A 23,011-nucleotide genomic window follows, 5' to 3' on the forward strand; every position below is an offset into this window, starting at 1 on the left:
ATCATAATCTGCCTTGACTTTAAATTTTTGTCATTTTTTAAGATGCAAAAGGCCTGAGTAACCCAATGAAGATTAAGAATATGCGGTTCCAAGTCCAAATCAGTTTAGAGGATTATATTAATGACCGTCAGTATGACTCCAGAGGAAGATTTGGAGAACTACTTCTTCTACTGCCTACACTCCAGAGCATCACTTGGCAAATGATTGAGCAAATACAATTGGTTAAACTATTTGGAATTGTTAAAATTGACAGTTTGCTTCAGGAGATGTTACTAGGAGGTAAACTAACAATTTGCTAAATATACTGTGTTGTATTATGTTGAATTTAGCATGCTGGGATCTTGAGGGATTCGTGATGTAATCAACCATGCTGACTCACTGTCTGAGCTTTGGGTCGTGTAATTGTTAGCTAAAGCTTTCTTGTCTTGGCAGTTCATCTTGTTAACTTAATCTTACGACAGACTGTGCCGTGTACTCAGTCACTGCTGGGTCGTCCTACAATTCCCTTCGCAGATGAAAGAATCCTTACAAATATTTCATGAAATCCACTGTTATTGCAGTCAAAACAGTGAAAATAAACACAGTGCTTAATATGGTTGAAGTCTGGTATGATTGTTTAATGAATACCCAGAGGCAATTATTCAAATTGCCAATCAAAATATTTGCTCTGTGGAAATGTAATTACTGAAGTATTAGTTGCTGGCAACAGCATGTTCTTTTGAATTGATATATGCACATGTTATTTTTGCAGGTACTTCTAATGATGCCAGTCATCTGCATCACCCAATGCATCCTCACTTAGCCCAAGATCCATTAACTGGCCAAACAATCCTCATAAGTTCAATGTCTGCTCCTGTACATACGGAACAGATTTGTAAGTAATTGCAAGTTAGCCTTCTGTCATAAGATTTCACTGTTTCATTTAAAAATATTAATTAGAGTGGTGGCCTGTCAGTGCTCATAGAGTTATTTCATCATCATTCTTAAATTAAAATAATTGTGCATTAAAAATGTATGTAGATAAATGGTGTTAAATAAGAGACTTTGACCTGAATTTAATCTAATTTTAAAAATTCAGCACCATTCTGATATATTATTGTTTTTACATGCAGAATTTTTAATAAACTAAAAATTCAGATAATTAAAATATCCTATTTCCCTAACATGTCAAATGTAACCGAACTCCCTTTCAGTGCAGTAGTATGCATACGCAGGGTAGGCCAGACTATAAATTCTTTCTGTGTTCTTTTTCAGCAACTCCAGAAACTCCATTACCTTCCCCTCCTCAAGGCTCTGGGCAAGAATACAAAATGTCTGCAAATCAGGCTTCAGTCATTGCACAGCAGTCTATTTTGAAACAAAAACCATTGTGATGATGTTTCTGTCTCTGTCTTAATCCACCCTTCCTTCCTTCCTTCCTTCCCTCCTTCCTTCCTTCCCTCCTTCCTTCCTTCCTTCCTTTTTATGCACTAGATAAATTGGTAGGACACTTGCACATTTAAAATCTCAGGTTGATAAATGAAATTATTTCCTCAGCAGCCACTGCTGTGGGTGTTCCTTTAAACACCTCATGATCTGAAAAGTAATGCTGTTCTGACTGCCACATACAACTGTAACTGTGGACACTGAAGTCTGACAAATATGTATAGAGGTTCATATTATTTTTAGATCTTATAACTGCACAGATTCATGTTTTTATTTCCTGTTTTAGTTATTGTCTTAATATTATCGTTTTAGATGTGTATATATATATATTTTTTGTGACCGAACTGGTTAGTGCTTGTTTAGCTGTGAATTGTAGAGAAGAAAAAGTGGGTTAATCAGGCAAAAGCCAAAGTTCCACTAATAGTAAACCAGTAGGCTACCAAAAAAGCACATGAATTAAAAAAAAAGGACGGAAATGCACAACTCATTTAAAAAAATATTGATTTGAAAGGACCATCTCTTTCAAGTAAAAGTGTTGAATCCTTCCTGCTCATCTGTTTGTATGAGTCAGAGGGCCTGCCGTGGGTGAATATGCTTGAGGGCTTTTTAAAATCTGTATAGGTAGTAATGCCTATATCTGTCAATTGGATAGTGCCAAGGCATTTACATTGCTAAATAGTTAAAACAAGGACTGGTATGCTTTTTGGTCAGGACTAACTAGTACCCTCCCCAAAAATTTATGGGCACACTTTAGGAATTAGGCCAGTCTATGGACACTTTTCACCAGGTGCTTGGAATACAGCCCCCCTCTTTAGGGGGCAGAGAGGAATACAGACAGATTGTGCCATTTGACCTCAGAAATGGAGTATAGACTTTGTGCTGTTTGATTTACTTGTGTAAGTGTAGCCTTTGGGTTTATTTACCTAACTGGCTGGTGAATGCATGTTTCAGCAATCACTAAACTTCACCTACAGAGATGTTGTAGTTAATGTAGCAGCTCTGTCTGGAAAGGTATAGCTAATTGAAGTGGCAAATGTGCCTGAGTTCAGCTCCAGGTGTTCCTAGTTTGAGCCATGGTATTTCAAGCCAGAAGACAGCCAGCCCACAAAGTATTCATCCTCTCAATTTTTAAGAGTTTTCAGAAGCTTGGGATGAATCAATTTTCTGTGATGAACCCCCACCTCCTTTTCCTCCCATTACAGTTTGGGAGGATCCAACATTGACTAAGTTTTTTGTCTGAAGTCTATAACAACTCATCTGGATTTGAACCCTCTGTGGATTTGCACAAAGTGGACCTTGTGACACATGCTCACTTGGGCATGTATACTCAGTTACAATTTGTGAAAATAATCTAATATATTAAGTGATATGTTGTTCCTACAATACTGACATCATAAGAAAATTACCACTTTGCACATTTTATTTATTCCAGACAGCAATGATTTTTCTTTAGTACTTTAAAGCAGACTTTCTTCTCAGAAGATATGTAAGAGAGAAACAGATGAAAAAGATATAATAAAATATTGCAGTTTACTGAACTATTCCAAAGAGAAAATAGTCAGTCAGAAATTCTGAGTCAGAATTTCTGCAAGGTGAGATGCTGATCGTGCTGAACAACACCTTCACTAATCACAACATCTAAAGATGGGGGAGTTACACCTCTGGCTTGTAAAAGTTGCTCAAACAATCTGCAGTGATTCTTCAAATACATTTTTGTAGGCAGGAAATGTGACATATTAAATGCTGAGCTAACCTGAACATTCAAAAGGCTTTAATGAGAATACACTACTACCAGGTAGATGCTGTGTTTCTTGTTATTTTAAAGTAGTTGCTTTTGTAAAGTCCATGCAGTGGCTCTTAACATTTGCCTTTTGCTTTATGGATGGTTTTTCTTTTTGCTGTTTACTGTTTGTTTTTTTTTATCAAGGCATTGCTCTTTTTACAAGTTCCTTTTAGCATGAGTTTTTATGACAGAATAAGGTTCTGAAGTTTTGCCATTAACTTTAGGGGTGTCCAGAATGTGCTATTTTTACAAGTTCACCACCAACACTTTATGGTGAAACACAGAGGTAAAGCATGTGTGAGAGATACTGAGCAGCCCAAAAGTTTACTGATTGGGCTCACTTTTGTGTACTTGTCATAGAAAGAGTGTTGGACTCAAGGTGGATCTACATGAATTTAATGGGTCAGATTAATGAAGTTAGTTGCATAAATGTGGCAGTATTGGTCTGACTAAAAACATTTAACTGGAAATAAAAAGTAGTCCCCAAGTTGGCTACCCTTGCCTTATATAAGAGATATGCATAATAGTTCAATGGATTTATTTTTCACACTGTACTTTAGATATCAAGTGTACAATAAAATAATTTCACACACTGCCAAAATGTACTGGAGGAAAGATATACTTTAGTGTTTTGTCTGACAAAACGTTGTTATCTATTTTGTATGATATATTACATTTTGGAATAAGAACACCACTGTAATTTATTGGGAAAAGCTGATTTATTTTATAAATGTAACATTATTTTTTTAAACTTAATTATGAAAAATCAGAAATGATTAGCTTTTTTAAATATTAAATTATAATGAGGTGTAACTTTATATGTTTGAACTCTGATACCAAGTTTTTGTGTTGAGCATTTGGAATTGAAATGGTTGCTGAAAATATTTCAAATGGACTGTTTTTCATCAAAGCTTAATAAAGAAAAATGAATGATCCAAATGACACATTTGCCTTTTGGTAAATTTTTTTGCTATTTACTCAAACAATGAGAATGCTTTATATTGCTTACATTATGAATAAGTATATAACTAACATACTTCCATCTCTACAGTATTCACAGCATCACAGAATGGCTGAGGTTGGAAGAGACCTCTGGAGGACATGTAATCCAACCCCCCTACTCAAGCAGGATATTGAAATCATATGAAAGAATATGATGGCAACACTGTAGTTGATTCTGCTGTAACATAGCAAAGTATACATAGGTATGGTTTTCAATTTTTAGTTCTGACTCAGAAAAGAACTGAAGCACATGTTTAATTCCATCTGTGTTTAAAATGAACCATATGTTCAACAGCCTTTCTTTTTTTCTGGACAGGGATAAGTTAACAAATCACTGCCTTACATTGCTCTAGTGTATTATTATTTAGGCAAATCTATGTGTAGTTATTTATTTTGTGGACAAAGACTTTGATAACTTTAGAAACACTGTTTACAATATATTTTTTTAGATAACCAGTGTCTCCTCAGCCATGGAAATTATGTTTAGTTGCATGTCCCTTTGAGTAGATTTTGAATAGAGTTGTGGTTGGAGGTTGTTTTCAATTGGGTGGTGGTAGTAACACAGTGTTTTGGGCTGCTTGCTTTTGCCCCCATAGGCTCTACTGTGGAGTGAAGAGCTGCAGGGCAAAGCTGCCACGGGAGGAAGAGGAGATTCCATTTATTGAATGCTGGAGGTCTTCAGGTCCCTCTGAGGAACTTGTGTCAGTGGCTGATTACCCTAGATGAAGGAAACTTTTACTCATGAATACTGGGTGGGGCGTAGGATGTTTATGATTTTAGGGAACAGAAGACAATTTTTTTTTCAACCTACAATGCAGAAAATATGGAAAACCCCCTACACTTTTAATGCTATGAAGTGCTGACAGACTCTTCTTCAAGGATTTCCGTAAATCAGCTTTAAAAGCAGCTCCAGTAGGCAAATCAGGAGTGTATATCTTACAGAGAGATGAACTAGCTTTCAGTTATAATCACTGTCAAGAATTTCTCCCGACTAAAGAATTCTGAAAGTGAGCAAAGGGATTTACTGAGCTCCAGGAATCTTCTGCAACAGAAAATTTAACCTTCTCAGAATGTAAGAAAACTTTTTATAGCTCTTGGTTATATTTGTATACTTGGCAGGTCTGTTTTTACCTCAAGGATGTCTGTCAGTCTGTGACAGACTAACATTTTATATGTCTTTCCACAGAGTATTTCTAGTTGCACACCTCGAACATTTGGGCTACTTATGCTAAAGTATATACTAAGCAAATATTTAGGTCCACATTTTAGGTAAGTCTTTCAAAACTCTTCTGTATCGGTTTGCAATTAATTTTTACATTTTTCATATTGGCCCTGATATAGAGCCATTAGCTTTATTCTTTCCCTTTATTCTCCCTAGGAAAAAATTAGAAATGGAAAAAAAAATGTTTATGCCCAAATTTAAAGTCATGATGCAATTGTGCTTCCCTGTCTTCTGTTGTTTTTGTAATATAAAAAAATAGAGAACATCATCAAGGCTAGCATCAATCACTGCTTACTTCTGGTTCCTGATTGTCCTGTTGCAAATCCAAATATTTTCATTAATTGGAAAGTCTAATAAAATAAAAAGCCCTCTATGAAGTCAAAGCTAAATTTCATTGCAGGGAGGATTAAAGGTGCTCAATTTCAGGAATATATTTCCAAAAATTAATTTCATAAAAATTAAAATGAATGCCTGATTTTTAAACAAAATGCTAAATATTTCTATTAAAGGGTAAGAAACTTTAAGATATAATGAAATATACAGATTTTTATATAAAGAGAAAGGGAATTTCCATTTTGTGTCACAAGATATAATAATTTCTTTTTGAATACCAACATATCTAAATAGTTTCTAAACAGGACGGATGAAATGTCATCAGGACAGGGGAGCAAGCACGTTATGCCTAAAAGTGTCCTTATGACAATGATCTCTATTCCTTAATGTTGTGGTGGAGCTGTGATTGCTACTGACCTTATCTGGTAGTTCATCTGAGTCAAGTGTCAGTCAGAGATGCCACATGAGCTCTAGATTTACTGGTGGTCCGGAGAAGGTTGTCACCTCACTAACAGCAACACCTGCTCCAAGTCACATCGTGGCGGTACACCCTTGCACCTGTACAGACCTCTTAATTACCCAAAGATTTTGAGCCTGAGACCACTTTTTCTTTTTGCAAGGGTGAATGTCACTGATGTCTAACATGACGAGGTGAACAGAAGCAGGTGTTGAAGATTTTCCTTTAGCCAGTCTGATCAAGGCATAGTTTCATCTAAAGCTTAGCACTGTGCTCTGAGATTAGAGAAGAAAGCCTAGAAATCCACAGTTTCAAAATGTTTTTCTTTGATCTGAGTAGCATTGGCTGGTCTCTTTGAGTCTGATTGAAGGAAGAGTTGAACAGTTGAGAACCTCACTTGTCTGATTAGGCTCAGTGGCATTATGGGGTTTAGCCTCCACCATAACCTCTTTTGCCAGTTTGTTAGTGGGTTGACTAAACAGGGTAGTTGCTGTTTCAGTTGTAGAATACTGAATGTCTTCAAGGAAACATAATCATAAAGATGGCATGGGCAGATGTCTCTGGAAGTGTAATTACCTTAAGAAGTTAAAGGAGATAGTGATTGGTTAGAGAAAAATATTTTTACAGAGTACATAATAAGGTGTACTTCAGTCTTTCAAGGGAATTCAGTGAAAGGAGGAAAGAAAAGAAGACATGCAAAATTGCCTAACGCTGTTGATTCCATGAAGAGATTATGAAAACCTCTACATTGGAGGTAGAAGATTAGACAGCTTTGCTCAATATAGTTTGGTTTGTGGTTCAGCATGTCACCCGTAGATTGCAAACTTCATACTCAGTTGGAACAGATGATTAATTTACAATTTTTATTAAGCAGTTCACGAAACATATTCCAGCAGCCTAACATGCCCTCAAGTGCCCACTAACAGCTTGTTGGCTCTTCACAGGGCTGCTATACAGAGAGGCCTGAGCACATTCTGCATCACTGCTCTGGGACCCTTCTTCTAGGTGTTGCTTGAACACATCCTTAATCAAGGGGCAGTAATGCCATGGGAGTGAAACAGTGTCCTTCATGTAGCCCATGGCAGTGCTTAATGTCAAGAATCCCCTTTTATTGTGTCTTGTTGCGTGTGACACAGCTGAACTTGCCAGTTGCATCACTTGCACTAAATGTGCAGATGTCCTCACCACTTTTCTTGGAGCAACTCTGCAAGTTCCCCCACTCAGGGAATGCTGCAAGACATTTAGCACCCAGATGATGCTTTGATGCCAGCAGTCACCTTGCAAAGTGACCTTGGTAGCAGCTGACCCATTTTGCTGTGTCGTGGTCTGTTTCATGCTTCTTATAGGCTAAATGAGATGAGATAAAACCGTGGTCAAGTTTTTAGTTGAGTGCAGAGTCAATATTTCACTTTGATACAACTTTGGAGGAAAAAAAGGGTGTTGAATCTGGGGATGTTCTCATCTGTCAACTTCACAACAGCCACATGATATGCAGAGTGCTTGTGTCACCTATTAAAATGGCCCCTATTTCTTGTCTTCTTCAAATAAAAAAAGTAAAACATTGGGTTACAACTGCTCTCTAGCTAAAAGTATGACAAATTCATAGAAATACAATTTTGAGATCATATGCAACTTTTTTAGTCTATGCATTTTGCTACTTAAATGGAATGGTGCAGCTTATGTTACATTTTGATCAGCAAGCATTTTTTTTCTCCCCTGTTTTTTTGACCCCTCTCACAATTGAATGAATTTTCATGAATATGACTGCCCAACAAAGCATCCCGTTTTTCAGATGCCTGCCTTTTGTAATTTAAATAATGCAAGAATATGAACATAGAGATTTTAAATTAAGAGGCAAAGGCAATCTCACCAAAAGAGTTTATTCAATATATTTCCAACATCATCTATTTCAAGATATAATTAAGATTACCATGGCCCAAGTCTAATTTGCTGTGGTTTCCAAAATGTGGAGCAGATAGCAATTGTAATAGAGGACAAGAATTTTCTATATAAAATTTTTCATTGTCATATTAGATTTTTTAATGAACATTAGTCTTGATCAGAAATGTAATAAAACAGAACAATACTCTAAAATATGCAGACAGATGTATTATAAAATAACAAACTTTATATATTTAATTTATGTACTGTGAAGTACACTTTTCTTTTGCAACATGAACATTAATATCCATTTTTTATCTCAACACCAAAATCACTATTTAACTGTAGCATGATCTGTCCTCTATTTTCATGTGGGCTTTCTAGCATGTTGATTAAAATTGCATTGTGTGATTAAATACGTAGAGACAGATATTCCATCCCTGTGACACTGTGCCTCTTCAGAGATTGACAGCCTGAGGTGCTGCTCATTAACCAACAGATAATTTGAAAATGAAAAGAGGAATGGAGTCTTTCTGGAAGGCAGGAGAGAAATCCACATCTCCCTAATCATGAGGAAGACACTGTTGGAGTTTTCAGCTTTTGACTTACGAAGGAGACACCTGCTTAAGGAGAAATTTGCACTTTGGAGATAGGGGTAATAGTGGGAAAAAAAATCCCTTAAAAGTATGGCGCTGTTAGTCTCACGGGTACCCAGTTAGAGAGGATAGATTGAAGAAGGCTTGGTGAGCACAGAAGGGCAGTCAGCCAGGGAACTAACACAGCACTATTGCCTTTTGCAATGCCTCAGCTTCTGGAGGTATATCAATATGTGAAAGTGGATCTTCATTTTGTCATGGTCAGAGTAAGCTTCAAGGCACCATAGTTAACAGAGCACCTCCTCAAAGAATGAAAAATAAGATGGAATATTATTTTGATTTGGAAATAATTTAGCTTATTGATTTTTTATACTAGTCAATCTTTCTGGTATTTTGAGTGCTCTTTTCAGATTTTAAATGCTTGGAATTGACCATGCTATGTCAGATGTCATCCTCATGTTCTGCTTGAGTGGGAGAAGTGAATAAAGATATTAAAAAGTCAATGAAAACCCAAACAGTGGGAACTCTCAGATCCAAAGAATATACCTTCATCAGCACACTACATGGACTGATGGGATCTACTTCAACTAAAGCATGTGAATAGAACTATTTGCTCAAATTACTGTCTTCAACCCTAATAATATTATTTGCTGGTGATAAAGGTTCTTTAGTGTAATAACTATTAATTGCGTTGTCCTGTTCTCTCCCTCACCTGAATCTTGTCTTTCCCAGAGTAAGAGTCCTTATTTATATACAGCTTAATTTATTTTGAATCCTGTGCCTGAGAACCCTTGAACCCATCAAACTTACATCACTTGTGTTGTCACACTGCCAGCCCCATTTCATGTGAACTCAGGCTGAATTTCCTGGAGCGATGCCCCTCCCCCCCGCCCCGAATATCTAGAAAGGGAAACAGCAGCAGATTTAGAAGGCTGCAGAGCATCTTGTCATTTCTGTTACTTGCTACTGCTGAACTCACTACCTACTGTGTGTGACCTCTGAGCATGTTAGTGGCTGCACAGTAGTTCCTCACGTCACCGGGAGACGTACAGTGAGACGAAGATCTATGTACTGCCACTCATTTTCTCTGTGAAAGCCACATCTGGGTTGTTATAGGGAGTGTTTGGAAGGATGCAAGCAGCACAGTTGTTTCATCCTATTCTTTTGTTTAAGAAGCACAAATGTGTGAGTCATCCTTTCACTCTTTGTACTTCATTTCATTCATAAATACTGATGTTGATATATTAGTAAAAATACAACATTTAGACCAGATCTTAGGTGATGCATTTCACTTTCTCTATCACACAGCTTATCATTTTTGGCCATGTTTATCTTCTAAGACCACTCAATTTTATTGCAAGGTAGTTTAAGATTTTAATCTAAGTTTAGATGTGACTGTGGGAGAGTAATGAAGTATACTAGTATTTCCATAAATGAGGCATCATTGCAGTCAGAGTGTGTGCTACAATGCTTTAAAGCAGCTCATCTCTGAAGTTCTGTAATTTGGGTGCAATGTGTATTGCAGGTTAATCCCCAGTACACACAAGTCAGTTCACCAATTTAAACCTTATTATTTCCTGTCACTTTGTTTTAAACTACAGCCAGCACAGGGCCAAAGCTGTGAAGCTGTGCCCATTGTCCACTGTCAGTTGTTTTATATATGGAGAGTTATTTGTTGACCTTTGAAGTAGGATGTCAAGCTCCCTTAATATTCTTTCATTTCATATGATGGGGAATACAACTGAGAGTGCTTGGTCAGTCCCACGTGACTCCTGTCCTCCATGGGAATGAGGCTACGTGGCAAAAGTGACCCCTAATGTAAGGGAGCAGCTGAGTGCCTGCTTAGCATGTCTATAGGGCTACATCACCCAGTAACTGAAAGGGAGTTACTTTCTGCTTTTTTTTTCCTGTGGAATAAAGGTAGCCCAGCCTCCACCTAAAGCTGCTACTACATTGGAATGATTCTTATCCATGTGCTAAGCATTTTACTTCTTTATATGACAAGTATTGCAGTGCAATGTTATTATGCAATACAGTGTGATTATAGTATTATTGGATGGAAAATTTTAGTACAGGCCATGGCAAGTGTGTAGAAAGATAACACACAGGTACCTCCAAAATGCCAGGCAGTCAAAGGATTGTAGGAAAATTTATTTCCAAAGTTGAGAACGATAGACTTTAAGAACATTAACCTTAATGGCATTTCAAACACTGGGCCTAGGGAAAGACACAACCCTTTATTGTGCTCAGGGTTTTATCATGCCCGGCACCCCCCCTCTGTGGGGGCCTTAAAAGATGTCTGAAGGGCTTATCTTTTTCTCATAACGGGGAGACTTTCTCTGGAATGCAGGAGGAGAAAACATATAAAACTGCCTCTGAGAAAGGTGCCTCTTCCAGACAAGAAAGTCCTCCTAAGCGAAATAAGCCCTCATCTCCTTGTAATAAACCTTCTGGAAGGTTCTTCTACCGTTACAGCAAGCTTGCCTTAGAGTTTGATCACACTCTGTTATATGAGTAAGCAAACTTGAGGAAAGATAGGAGGGCTCCTATTACCTCTGTTCATACAGAAATTGGGAGTATCTGGGTATCACTCATTAATATAATCTAGTGTATAAAAGTAAGCACCTCCCTTCAGAACGTAAGGTAGAGCTCTTCAGGCTAAGACGTTTGAGATACAATCTAAAAAAACCCACTTAGCACTCTGACCCGATCCAACAAATCACTTAAGGAATGCTTAACTTCAGAGTCATGGCTGACTTCATTGGAGCTGCTTATAAGCTTAAAGGCTAGGGCACTCTGGCATGCTGTGCTGTGTAGGGACAAGCAGTGTACCACTGTGTGCCACCCTGTGGAACGGAAAATACTGCAGTGCTGAAGCCTGTCATACATTGCTGCTTCAGCCACAGTATTTTAAAAAGCTCACCCATTTTCAGCAGAATGGATGTTCTCTCCTATCCACAGAAAACAATGTAAGAAGACAAGTGTAGACTGAGCTAAGTGTCCTCTATGAATTGCAAAGGCTCCCCCACCTCCTCATAATTTTGAATACAAAATTAATCACAGATGGAAATTTCTGACTTTTATCCCTGTACATTGATTTTGAAGGGAGCATGCAGCTCTTTCCATCCACACCTGGGGGTACTGGTCAACAGGTGGCAGTGTGCCCAGGTGGCCAAGAAGGCCAATGGTATCCTGGCTTGTGTCAGAAAGAATGTGGCCAACAAAACTGGGGCAGTGATTGTCCCCATGCACTTGGCAGTAGTGAGGCCACACCTTGAATCCTGTGTTCAGTTCTAGGCCCCTCACTACGAGAAGGGTATTGAGATGCTGGAGCATGTCCAGAGAAGGGCAACGAAGCTGGTGAAGGGTCTGGAGCATAAGTTTTATGAGGAGTGGCTGAAGAAGCTGAGGTTGTTAAGCCTGGAGAAAAAAAGGCTGAGGGGAGACCTTATCCTCTGGATCCCTTTCCCCACCCACGGCGTGGGGCGGCCCAGTTCTAGTTCCATTTCCATCTGAAGAACCATTCCGACGCCTTGAAGGATGGGGAAGGGGAACTCCAGGGGTTTCTTCAGGGGTCTCTACTGGCCCTGAGCCTGGAGGGGTCCCCCCTTTTCCCCCGCACGTGGCCCCATGGCTGGCACAGAGACAGGACACCGGGCGTGGAGAGGAGGCAAGAGAGAGTTTTATTGTTGGGGATGCTACATTTATAGGGTTTAGGAGGATTCACAGAGTAACCAATTAGAAGTCTCAAGGGGCTTACAGGAACACCCAATCACAGGAAGGCATTAACAAAGGCCAATGGGAAACACCTCAGGACACCTTCCCAGGACATTCCTGCATGGATAACACTTGTTGTGGGGGGTACTGGGAAGAAGAAGCATGTGTTTGCAAAGAGACCACCAAAAGCCATTTTAAGACATGTTTAAACAACAGTTTTTCCCATATAATGCAGGTTTAGTGCTACATTATCCCTCTCTACAACTACCTGAAAGGAGATTGTGACTATGTAGGGGTCAGCCTCTTCAGCAGGCAACTGCTGATAGGACAAGGGGAATGGCCTCAAGTTGCTCAAGGTGAGGTTCAGGTTGGATATTAGGAAAAATTTCTTCACTGAAAGAGTGGTTAAGCATTGGAACATGCTCCCCAGGGAAGTGGTAGAGTCAACATTCCCAGAAGTGTTCAAAATACGAGTAGACATGGCACTTTGCTATATGGTTTGGTGGGCATGGTGGTGTTTGGTCAAAGGTTGGACTTGATGATCTTGGAGGTCTTTTGCTACCTTAATGAGTCTATGATTCCATGATCTGCGTGAGAAGTATTGGAACTGAATGTTCAACCATCAACACAGTAGAAACTTTTGTCTGATCACAAAGCTGTGCTCACAAGCAGGGTTACACTCACATCCTTGCAGCAAGGTTGGAGACTGAATGGACTACAGAGCCTGCGCTATGTTCTAACACTTTTAGACACAGCCTCCTTCAAAATGGATCTAGTAATGGGAACTTTGTGCTATAACTAATACATGAATCTAAACTTTGGCACCAATCTTCAAAGATACTTTGTCACCTAACAACTACAGAAATCAATGGAAACTGGCTACCTAAATAGCAATTAAGTGTGCATGTGTATCTTAGGATCTGTGCCTTTGATCTCAAAATCTGTCAGTCTAGCTCATTACAAGCTGTACATTTACTTTAAAAAATATGTGAGTTATGAATTAAGGATAAGATTAATTAATAGTGGCATTAACTGTAGCAAAGCAGAGACAGATTGTCCTGACAGAGAAACTAGAAGGGATAATGGATTTAATGGCATGTGTTCTAATGGAAAAAAATAACCTATTTCATGAGCCTGTCATATCTGAAAAAAATGTGGCTACCATTTGCAGTTCATATAGGGACAAAAAGGTTTATACACTAGCAGTATATAAATCACTGAAAAGAGTAAGTTGAGATCTTTATAGTAGCAGTGATATATTTTCCCTTGTGGAAACCCTAGCCCAATTTTGTATCTACAGAATCTCTGGCACAAGGGGCTGACCTACCTCAAACACCCAGTGCTGGGGAAGGATGCGTCCTATGTGGAGACACTCAGCCTCTCTGAGCAAACACCCATTGAGGAACAAGCACGAAACCTCTGTCTTCATTTACTACTGGGTAACACAGGGATCTCATAATTTAGCCTACTAGGCTGCTGTGGCTGTCATTTAAAGTATGTTCCCAAGCATGGTAAGGACAGGGGACCTAAATCAAAAACAAGAATTTGACCAGTGGCCAGTGAGCTGGAAAGTTAAATGTTCCTAGTGCAGATGTGTCTCGTGGGAATCCACATGTGTGCCTACCATTCAGCTGGCAACTAAAAGGCAGAACAGGATGTGGCCGCCTTCTTCGTCCCTTTTCTTGACCAGGCTGTGGATCTCCATGAGGACACTTGATCAAGGCTAACATCCCTATTGCACTTGTTTTGCAGGTTCAAAAGTTGTGAGGGGAATAAAAGAGAAAAGAAAGGTAAGGGTTTGAAATTATAGTGAAATGAACAATCTTGAGTTCATGTTCCCATGCCTTTTGATTTAAGGCTTTAGATAATGAAAAGGTGGCTAAGGAGCAAAGTGCTGATATATGAGCCAGGTCTCCAGATATGATGGCCAAGTGCGCAGTCCATTTTGGGGATGGAGGGAGGGAATGCACAAGAACAGGAACTCTTACCTAAGCTCTCCCCATATTCTGGGCTGCTGGGTTCAGGGTCAGCCCTCAGGCAAACATTAGATCAACCCTTAGGCTACCTTGCTAAGAGACAGATCCCTCTGCAAGTGCAAGATTACTCCCAAAAGAACGTTATTGACTTCTGCATTCAATTTGGGTTTAAATGATTCATGTACTAATTGAACTTCTACTACTTTCCAGCTGAAATATCATTTGACGTACCTGTTAGGGTGCTCAATATTGTTCCAGTGTCCTGACTATTCTCAGTATAAATTTGTAAACTGTATTGCTTATGCTAAAAAAGGACAGCAGAAAATATACTACAGTTTCAGTTATTTAAACTGCTATGCTGATAGCAGCTATTAGTCACCTTGCGAATTCATAGAATCAGCTGGGTTGGAAGGGACCTCCAAGATCATCAAGTCCAAACCTTGATCCACTTCCACCACAGTTACTAGACCATGGCACTAAGTGCCACATCCAGTCTCATCTTAAAAACCTCCAGGGATGGAGAATCCACCACTTCCCTGGGCAGCCCATTCCAATGCCTGATTACCCTCTCTCTAAAGAATTTCTCCCTGATACCTAACCTAAACCTCCCCTGGCAGAGCTTAAGACCATGCCCTCTTGTCTTGCTGATAGTTGCCTGGGAGAAGAGACCAACCCCCACCTGGCTACAACCTCCTTTCTGGGAGTTGTAGAGAGGGATGAGGTCTCCCCTGAACCTCCTCTTCTCCAGGCTAAACAACCCCAGCTCCCTCAGCCTCTCCTCACAGGGCTTGTGCTCCAGACCCTTCACCAGCCTTGTTGCTCTTCTCTGGACCTGCTCCAGCACCTCAATATCCTTCCTGAACTGAGGGGCCCAGAACTGGACATAGTACTCCAGGTGTGGCCTCACCAGCGCTGAGTACAGGAGAAGAATCACTTCGCTGGTCCTTCTGGCCACACTGTTCCTGACACAGGCCAGGATGCCACTGGCCTTGTTGGCCGCCTGGGCACACTGCTGGCTCTTGTTCAGCTTCCCGTCAATCCAGACTCCCAAGTCCCTGTCTTCCTGGCTTCTCTCCAGCCACTCTGTCCCCAGCCTGTAGCGCTGCAGGGGGTTGTTGTGGCCAAAGTGCAGGACCCGGCCCTTGGCCTTGTTGAACCTCATCCTGTTGGAATCAGCCCAACTCTACAGCCTGTCCAGATCCCTCTGAAGAGTGTTCCTGCCTTCCAGCTGATCGACACTCCCCCTCAACTTGGTGTCATCTGCAAATTGGCTGATAATGGACTCAATCCCCTCATCTAAATCATCAATAAATATATTAAATAGAACTGGGCCCAACACTGATCCCTGGGGGACACCACTACTGACTGGCCACCAACTGGATGCAGCACCTTTCCCCACCACTCTCTGGGCCCAGCCCTCCAGCCAGTTCTTAACCCAGCACAGAGTGCCCCTGTCCAAGCCGTGGGCTGCCAGCATTTTCAGGAGAATGCTGTGGGAGACAGTGTCAAAGGCCTTGCTGAAGTCCAGGTAGACCACATCCACAGCCTTCCCCTCATCCACCAGGCAGGTCACCTGATCATAAAAGGGGATCAGGTTGTCATTGTATAATTCACCACCACCACCACCAAAAGCCAAACTAGCGGCTGCAGAGCAAATTCTGCTGATTGAATTTGCTGTGTGAGAGTGATTGGGTAAATATAATGCTGCAGCTTATTTTTTCAAACAACAAAACTACGGAATGCTTCAATGCACCAATGCAAATTGGTAGAAACCAGAACCTAGAACAAACTGGTATTAATATTCCCCAGTGATTTACTTGTTCAAATGCCCTGGTTCATGATAGTAATAGAAAAAATTACAGTATGTGATCTTCTTCTGAACAATTTGCTAAACCCCAGAATACTTGAAGGATAAGGTAACAAACGAAGAGGAGAGTGATTTAAAGGATCCCTGCTAGAATCACTTCAACAAATATTCAGTTGACTGGTGGGACCGTATTTCCAGCAAGTATATACTTATTGAAAGAACATCTTCTTTCCCTCTTTTGTTTGTGTTGGTTTTTTTGTTTGTTTGGGGTTTTTTTTGTTATTGTTTTTGGTTTTGTTTTTTTTTTTTTTTTCATATATTTAATGCATCCTAAACCACTTTGTTGTATTTGGGCACCTCATCTTTACAAGCATTCATTTGTGCCACAAGATGTTTGCCACAGATCCCTTTCTTTCCAATAGTTACTTATCTTTTCCCAGGGTGTAGGTTTGTTGTATTGGTGTCCCAAATGGTGATAAAGTGTAGAACAACTAAACTAACCTTTAAAACCTCAGTCAGGGAGATGGCCCCAGTGTCATCTAGTGCTTGTCCTGAAGAACTAAGGGGACACTTGTTGAAATAATGAGACAAAAACCTCAAAGGACTAGAAAAACATTTTCAAAATGTCCTGACATCTTCCTCTATTCTTTCTTCAGAAAGGAAGGTCAGATCTAGATTTGTGCAATACTGTATTTGGCCTTATGCATTCTGCCAAATTCGGTGTGAACTTCAGTATGAGCCGATGGGTTTCAGTATGAGACTGAGCTCCAGACCTTGGCCCCTCTCCCACTCAGAGGAAATGTTCATCTGACCCTCCAGGGTTTATGGGAGCTGGACATGTCTTGGGGAACAACACAGGCCAATTTTTTGTTTAATTGTTTATTCCTCCTCTAGAGGACAGAGGTCAGGAAATCATCTGACCACAAATGCTGAATGACTGCACAACCCTAGTTTGCATGTGTTGCTCAGAGATGATCAAGGCAAAATACAGATTACATTAACTGAAAGATAAACACATAGAGGTCAATCAGCTTAAAGCACTGACATTATCAGGAGAATCTGTTGTTCTTTGTCTTATGCCTTACACAACTGACAAAGAGACAACATATGCCCTTCTTCCAAATAAACTGTATAAAATTATATTGAGTTTTACAGGTATATTAATCTTAGCAGCCACACTAAAGAAAAAAAACCCCAAACACCACAGAAATTAAATGAACAATTTTGAACCAGTTTGATGGTCCCTTCATTTTATTATAACACACATCACTTTCATCAAAGGAAATCACATCTTGAAGAACTGATTCAGTAGAATTTCCACCTAATTGTGTGTTTCAAAATGATTTAAACCTGAGATTAAGTGATCTGATGAATTGGAGCTTTATGTACCACAGCACTCCTGAGCATGCTGACAAAACACTGGAAAAGGAAAGTAGAAATATATTTGGTCTTCCAAAAAGACTTTTTTATTCTATTAAGTAAGTCAAAAGTTATAAGGCTGAAGGTAAGAAACAGTTTTTGTTTTGTTTTTTTTCTCTCAGTAAAAGGCAAAAAAAAAAGAGAAATATGAACAAATGAGAATTTCAGCACAGTTAAAAGGACAAGTAAGAAAACACCACTTATATTTCTTGGTGATATGAAAATGGGAGCATAGGAGAGGAAGAAAACTGTAATTATTATCTTTGAAAACTATGGTAGTAAAACTAAAAAAAGTTTACCCTGAGGAAAAAGCGGAACAGCTCATCAGAATGGGATATTTTATCTATAAATATATTTGTCTCCCATCTCACCTCCATGTGATGTCCACTTTTCATCTCTGAGACTCAGCATGTTTGTTAGATGGCTACCTTGCTGACCAGCATTGATGGGGGTTCCCACAGGTGGGGAGAGCTGTGGCAGTGCAGTGGCCGTGAAGTGTTGGACCATACTGCAGTCCAGCACCCAGTGAAGCCCTTATGTAAGGAACAGTCTTTTCTACTTTTACCTTTGTTTAATGTATTCCTAAAAATTGTATGCAATTGTAACCATTAGGGAAGTCCAGGACCTGAAGGATGCATACAGCTCCTGCCTCCAGTTCTACAGTATTTTTCTCTGACTTTACTCATTAACTCAATGCCACTATTGACAGTCCCTATTTTTCATATCTTTCTGACCAAAGATAAAACAGAGATTTTTAAATTTGCTACTTTCGATATTTGACTTATTCATGTTAAGATGTCAGATGGATATTAATAATCTAATTTTTTAGGTTACAACCTAAATGTTTCATAAGAACTTCACAGACTGAAGATTTGTAGAGGAGATGAATAAGAAATCGAGATACCATATTTCTAACACATAACCCTCATACACATCAGCACACAAAATAACCCACAGCTCCAATTCACTTTAGTGGGACAAAAGCAATCTAAAAGAGAAGTAAAAACTTCAGCTTACTAGAAAGAATTGAGCTGTGATGTATATTGATGTTCAGACCCTTCAGAATTATATTTTTGATAGAAAAGGTTCAGTTGCAAAAGTTTTAGACATTTATTTATTTTAAGTGTGTATATTTGTGAGATTATTTAATAAAGTATGTGGTTATGTTGCATACACATATGAATTATATTTGTTTATATGTTTATATTACATTGATTAACTGCCATACACACATAAAGGCTGGCACAATGTTTTAGGAATTCTTAGCAGATTCAACTTCTTGGTTCTCTGTCAATTATATAATAAATATTGAATTATTCCAGCTGCTTTATCAGCTTTAGGAAGAAACTACCACTTGGCAGTATCATTTTACATGTTATGTATACCCAAACTTAGATAGCCAAAATAAGATTAATGTGTCTTCCTTCTTCCACAGTTGTAGAAAGATATAAAACAATGCTCTTGGTATTCAGGAGGGTATATTAAAATGCAAAAAATCCTCTATTGGTTATTTGATCTTGCACACTACAAATACAGTAGTTACAATATCTGTGAAGATCTAAGTGACCGTATTACACTTAACTTGTTTAGCTTAATTAAAAAAATAGATGTAAACAGTTTTTAAAATTGTAATCAAAAAGCTCACCAAGAATTGCTTTATTTTATCATTGAACTTCATAGCCAGTTCCCATAACTTAGACTTTGGGGACAAATCTGAACATTTAAGGCACAAAGAGAATAGGGCAGATGACATCTCAGAGAAGAAAAAGCTGATACAGCAATAGAGTACAAGTATAACAGGATTCAAAAATGACCTTCAAAAATGTGTCACAGAATAAATTTATAGATTATTAAAATGTAAAATCCCAGACAAACCACAAGTTTCTTTAGATTTCTCTCAGAGTCAAATTCCTATAGCTGTTTTTAGCTTTGGTTTTCTGTTTGTTTTCTTGTTGTTTTTCCTTAACTTCTGAGGTGCTGGAACTGGCATCTCCATTCCTGACCATCGCAACAGGCAATAGGTGCTCAGAAGGTCTGAAAAACAAAAGCCACCTGATTTCAAAAGGGAAACATACATATTGAAGCAAGTAGAATATGCTATGCCAAGAATTTGCTGATTTTATAATAAAAAAGTAATACAATTACATAGCACACTAAAAAACTTAAATAAGTGGTGCTTTAACAGTGAATTTATAAAAAGTTATACTTTAAGAAATCAATCTCATTCTGTGATAAACCACTATTTATTATAATAGATGTGACACAGGTTTATATAGATAGACAAATACTGCTGATATAAAACCAATCCAATAGGCTTTACAGGATGTTCATTTTCTTTGCAGATATTGTATTGCAGACCACATGATTTCCAAAATCTCTGATATGAATTCAGTACCATCATGTGAACCAAATATTATTCTCTTAAACGACCAGAATCCAGTCTAAATCAAGAAGGTTTTAATACCTTGTTTCCTCTTCTTATGTTGGGAATTAGTCCATGAACTACCTTTGAGTCTTTCTGTTGTATAAATTATTCAAAAATGCCATTATTTTTCTGTGAAATCAGGGCATTTGCCCCAGATATAAGCTACAGGGGATCTCTTTAGGATTCCTCCCTTACTTCTCAAGAATGTAACACTGAAAGAAGAGCATGTGAAGCACTCTTGCAGCTCGCCAGTGCTTCTTCTGGACTGGTAGGAAGTGATGAGGTTTTATTTCAATAATACTCCAAAAATTGGTTAGACAACAACCAAGGAGCCTCATGTCTATGCAGAGAGTAGTCTATTGCAGTGAGTCAACCTATTAAGAAACATTTTCTCTGATTATTGCACTCCCAATCTCTTTCTGCAATCTCAACATTATGAGCAGAAAAGCTTTTTTACAAATGGTCAAGAAAGTATGGAACTTTTACTTTTAAGTCTGAAATTTGCTCTGAAGCTGGACTCCATTTTTTGTTTGTTGTCAAATGTCATTACATCAGGTTGCTGCTTTTACTTTGTAATATATGTTCATATCTCTGTGCAGTTCTTCCAAAACTAGTATTCCTAACACCTAAAATAATTCAACCAGCTCCTAAAGCTGAGGACCTGCTTTCAGTAATCACATCAGAAAGCTGCTGATATGCAACCAACATTAATTGGGATGCTTTGGAACAGGCTCAGTAAAAGTGAAAAAGTGAAAGGTTGTGTTAACCTTACTTACAAAGACAGAGTCACACAGATATGACCATTGTGTGGCCAAACTTTTCTGCTCTACTTCTGTACATCAAAGAAACTTCCCAAAGATTTTTGGTATTTTAAATGAAGATTACTAGTTTAATTATTTTAATGTATTTATTTATTATTTAAACAAAAGCAGCAGAAGACATTTTTACTGCTGTCCTAATTCTGGAGAATTTTCTTACAGTTAGTATAAACATACTTACATTCAAGTGTGGTTAGTATTATTCTATGAATTAAGCCTTTAACTTGAGGTCTTCTGTCTGTAAAATGTGATTATTTTAAATTAAAGAATGACCCAAACAACGCTTGAGACTAAACTGAAATGTTTTATAAAATGTGTATATTGATTTTAACCAAATGCAATCTTTTTAGATAAAAAGACTCTTTGATCCATATTCAGTGCACCAAGAACTAACTTTCCTGACTTTGATTATACAAAGACATAGAGAAGATCTTGTCAGATATGAAATACAAAAGTGAGAAGAGTGGAAAAATGAATGAAGTGACATAACACTGGTTGAACTTTGTTGTCCTTGCTGTACTATACTAGAACAAACACTTTTTACTAATACAATGGAACAGCTCAACAATTTTCAGGCAGAAAGACTACACGAGGGAAAATTCAATAAGTTAAGAATACCAAACTGTAATCGGACCTTGGGGAAGAAGCAGTATTGAAACACAACTTTTTTTGACAGTTTTGAGTGTAGCTCTGGTGGTCTGTTTCAAAAACTGTCAAAATGATGATAAGTGGTCTTGGGAGTCTAGTTTTGATTCTTACACCAAATAATCTGGCTGCCTTCTTGGTATTAGTGCTGTTAGCAATTTAAGAAGTCTGATTTTTGAAGAAGAAAAGATGCTAAAATGGAAAAATTACTGTGCTGAATGTAGAGTAATTACATTTCATGACATCCTCATTTAAATCAATAGGATTGACTAATTAAGACATCTAAGCTGAAATCAATCGGATCTAACAGCTAACACCTCCCTACAGCAATAAACCAGAATCAACAATTTTGCATCTATACTGATGTGAAAATTAGCCAATCCTATTTTGATTGTTATTCAGTACTTAATGTTTTCCTGAACAACTAAGCCATTTCGTAGCTTGTATATTCCCCATATTCCAAAATAAAAGCTGATTAAATTGATATACATTCTACCTTGCAGTGCACACTTGCAGCTTGTTACAAAAGAGCCTTGATGGACCTGATGTTTGTGTTCTCATTCCTAAGATACCAGTGGGTCAAAAAAGGCAATTAAAATGCATGTCATGGCCAGGAACACCAAATACAGAGACAGCAACCCAGAATGAGACAATTCTTTCATCATTGAGACTTTAATGGGAAAGTCTTTGTGTTGGTAGTTTCCTGACTTGGTTCTTCCTCTGAGGGTTTTCTCTGCCTTCCCTCAAGTTTTTAGTTTTTCTTCAGGATTTCTGATGATCTATGCAAAGTCTGTGCTACATTACTCCTGAAATTATCCTCAGTGCACAGGGGGACAGGTTCATGGAAATCATGGCACCTTGAGGCTTTCTGGAGTTGGAAAGGAGAGAGAGGTAATGAAAGAATCAAAATACACTGTGTGCTATCAAATAGACATGCAGCCTAAGGTTTGTTTCTTCTGCCAGTTAGAGTCCAGTTGAAGTTCGCGTTTCTTCTGAATTTCTAGGCAGAAGTGATAGTCAATGTTTTCCTTCTTTATTTTGCATTTCAGGCTGTGACTGTCCTTCAAACCACGCTGATGAGCATGATAGCCTTCAATAAAGCAAGCATAATCCATTTGACATTACACATAAATGACCTTGAAGACAGATCAGGAAATTCAAGGAGAGCAGAACATGTCAGAAATGTCTTCTGAATCATACTGTTGTCTCTAGAATTCACTTAATATCTGTTCATTTCCTGATACTTTCCCTTCCAGTTGTTGTTGGGTTTTGGCAAATTTTATTTTCTTGTTTAATTCATGGCCAAATGAATATTGTCGGTTTTAATGTAGTTATGCATAGCAGAGTAGAACCGTGTCTTCCAATGACTGTAAAGGTCACAGTAAGTAGCTATTTGAAGACATATTAAAAGCTCACTGAGGACCGTATGTATGATTCTCTTTCTCTCAGCTACAGGTACATTTATTTGGAGGTCAAGCACCAATTTAAGCATGCTTTCATGTGAC

The 23,011-nt window shown here is 38.5% G+C and overlaps 1 protein-coding gene and 1 long non-coding RNA gene across 3 annotated transcripts in view; one reads left to right on the forward strand and one right to left on the reverse strand.

Moving 5' to 3' along the window:
- HNF4G (hepatocyte nuclear factor 4 gamma) overlaps positions 1 to 4,150 on the forward strand; it is a 61,639-nt gene extending 57,489 nt beyond the window's left edge. For both annotated transcript variants that reach the window (XM_027638890.1, XM_027638889.1), the window contains exons 8-10: positions 43 to 279; positions 752 to 874; positions 1,255 to 4,150. In XM_027638890.1, the coding sequence (XP_027494691.1) occupies positions 43 to 279; positions 752 to 874; positions 1,255 to 1,373 (479 nt within the window). In that variant the 3' untranslated portion in view covers positions 1,374 to 4,150. The remainder of the gene's footprint in view (positions 1 to 42; positions 280 to 751; positions 875 to 1,254) is intronic.
- Positions 4,151 to 17,397: 13,247 nt separating this feature from the next.
- LOC113944858 overlaps positions 17,398 to 23,011 on the reverse strand; it is a 34,690-nt gene continuing 29,076 nt past the window's right edge. Inside the window, exon 3 of the long non-coding RNA XR_003526854.1 lies at positions 17,398 to 19,652. This is a non-coding gene — a long non-coding RNA (uncharacterized LOC113944858). The remainder of the gene's footprint in view (positions 19,653 to 23,011) is intronic.

This window comes from Corapipo altera, unplaced genomic scaffold (assembly GCF_003945725.1).
Source record: "Corapipo altera isolate COAL_440 unplaced genomic scaffold, ASM394572v1 49, whole genome shotgun sequence".
In the NCBI taxonomy this organism is placed as follows: domain Eukaryota; kingdom Metazoa; phylum Chordata; class Aves; order Passeriformes; family Pipridae; genus Corapipo; species Corapipo altera.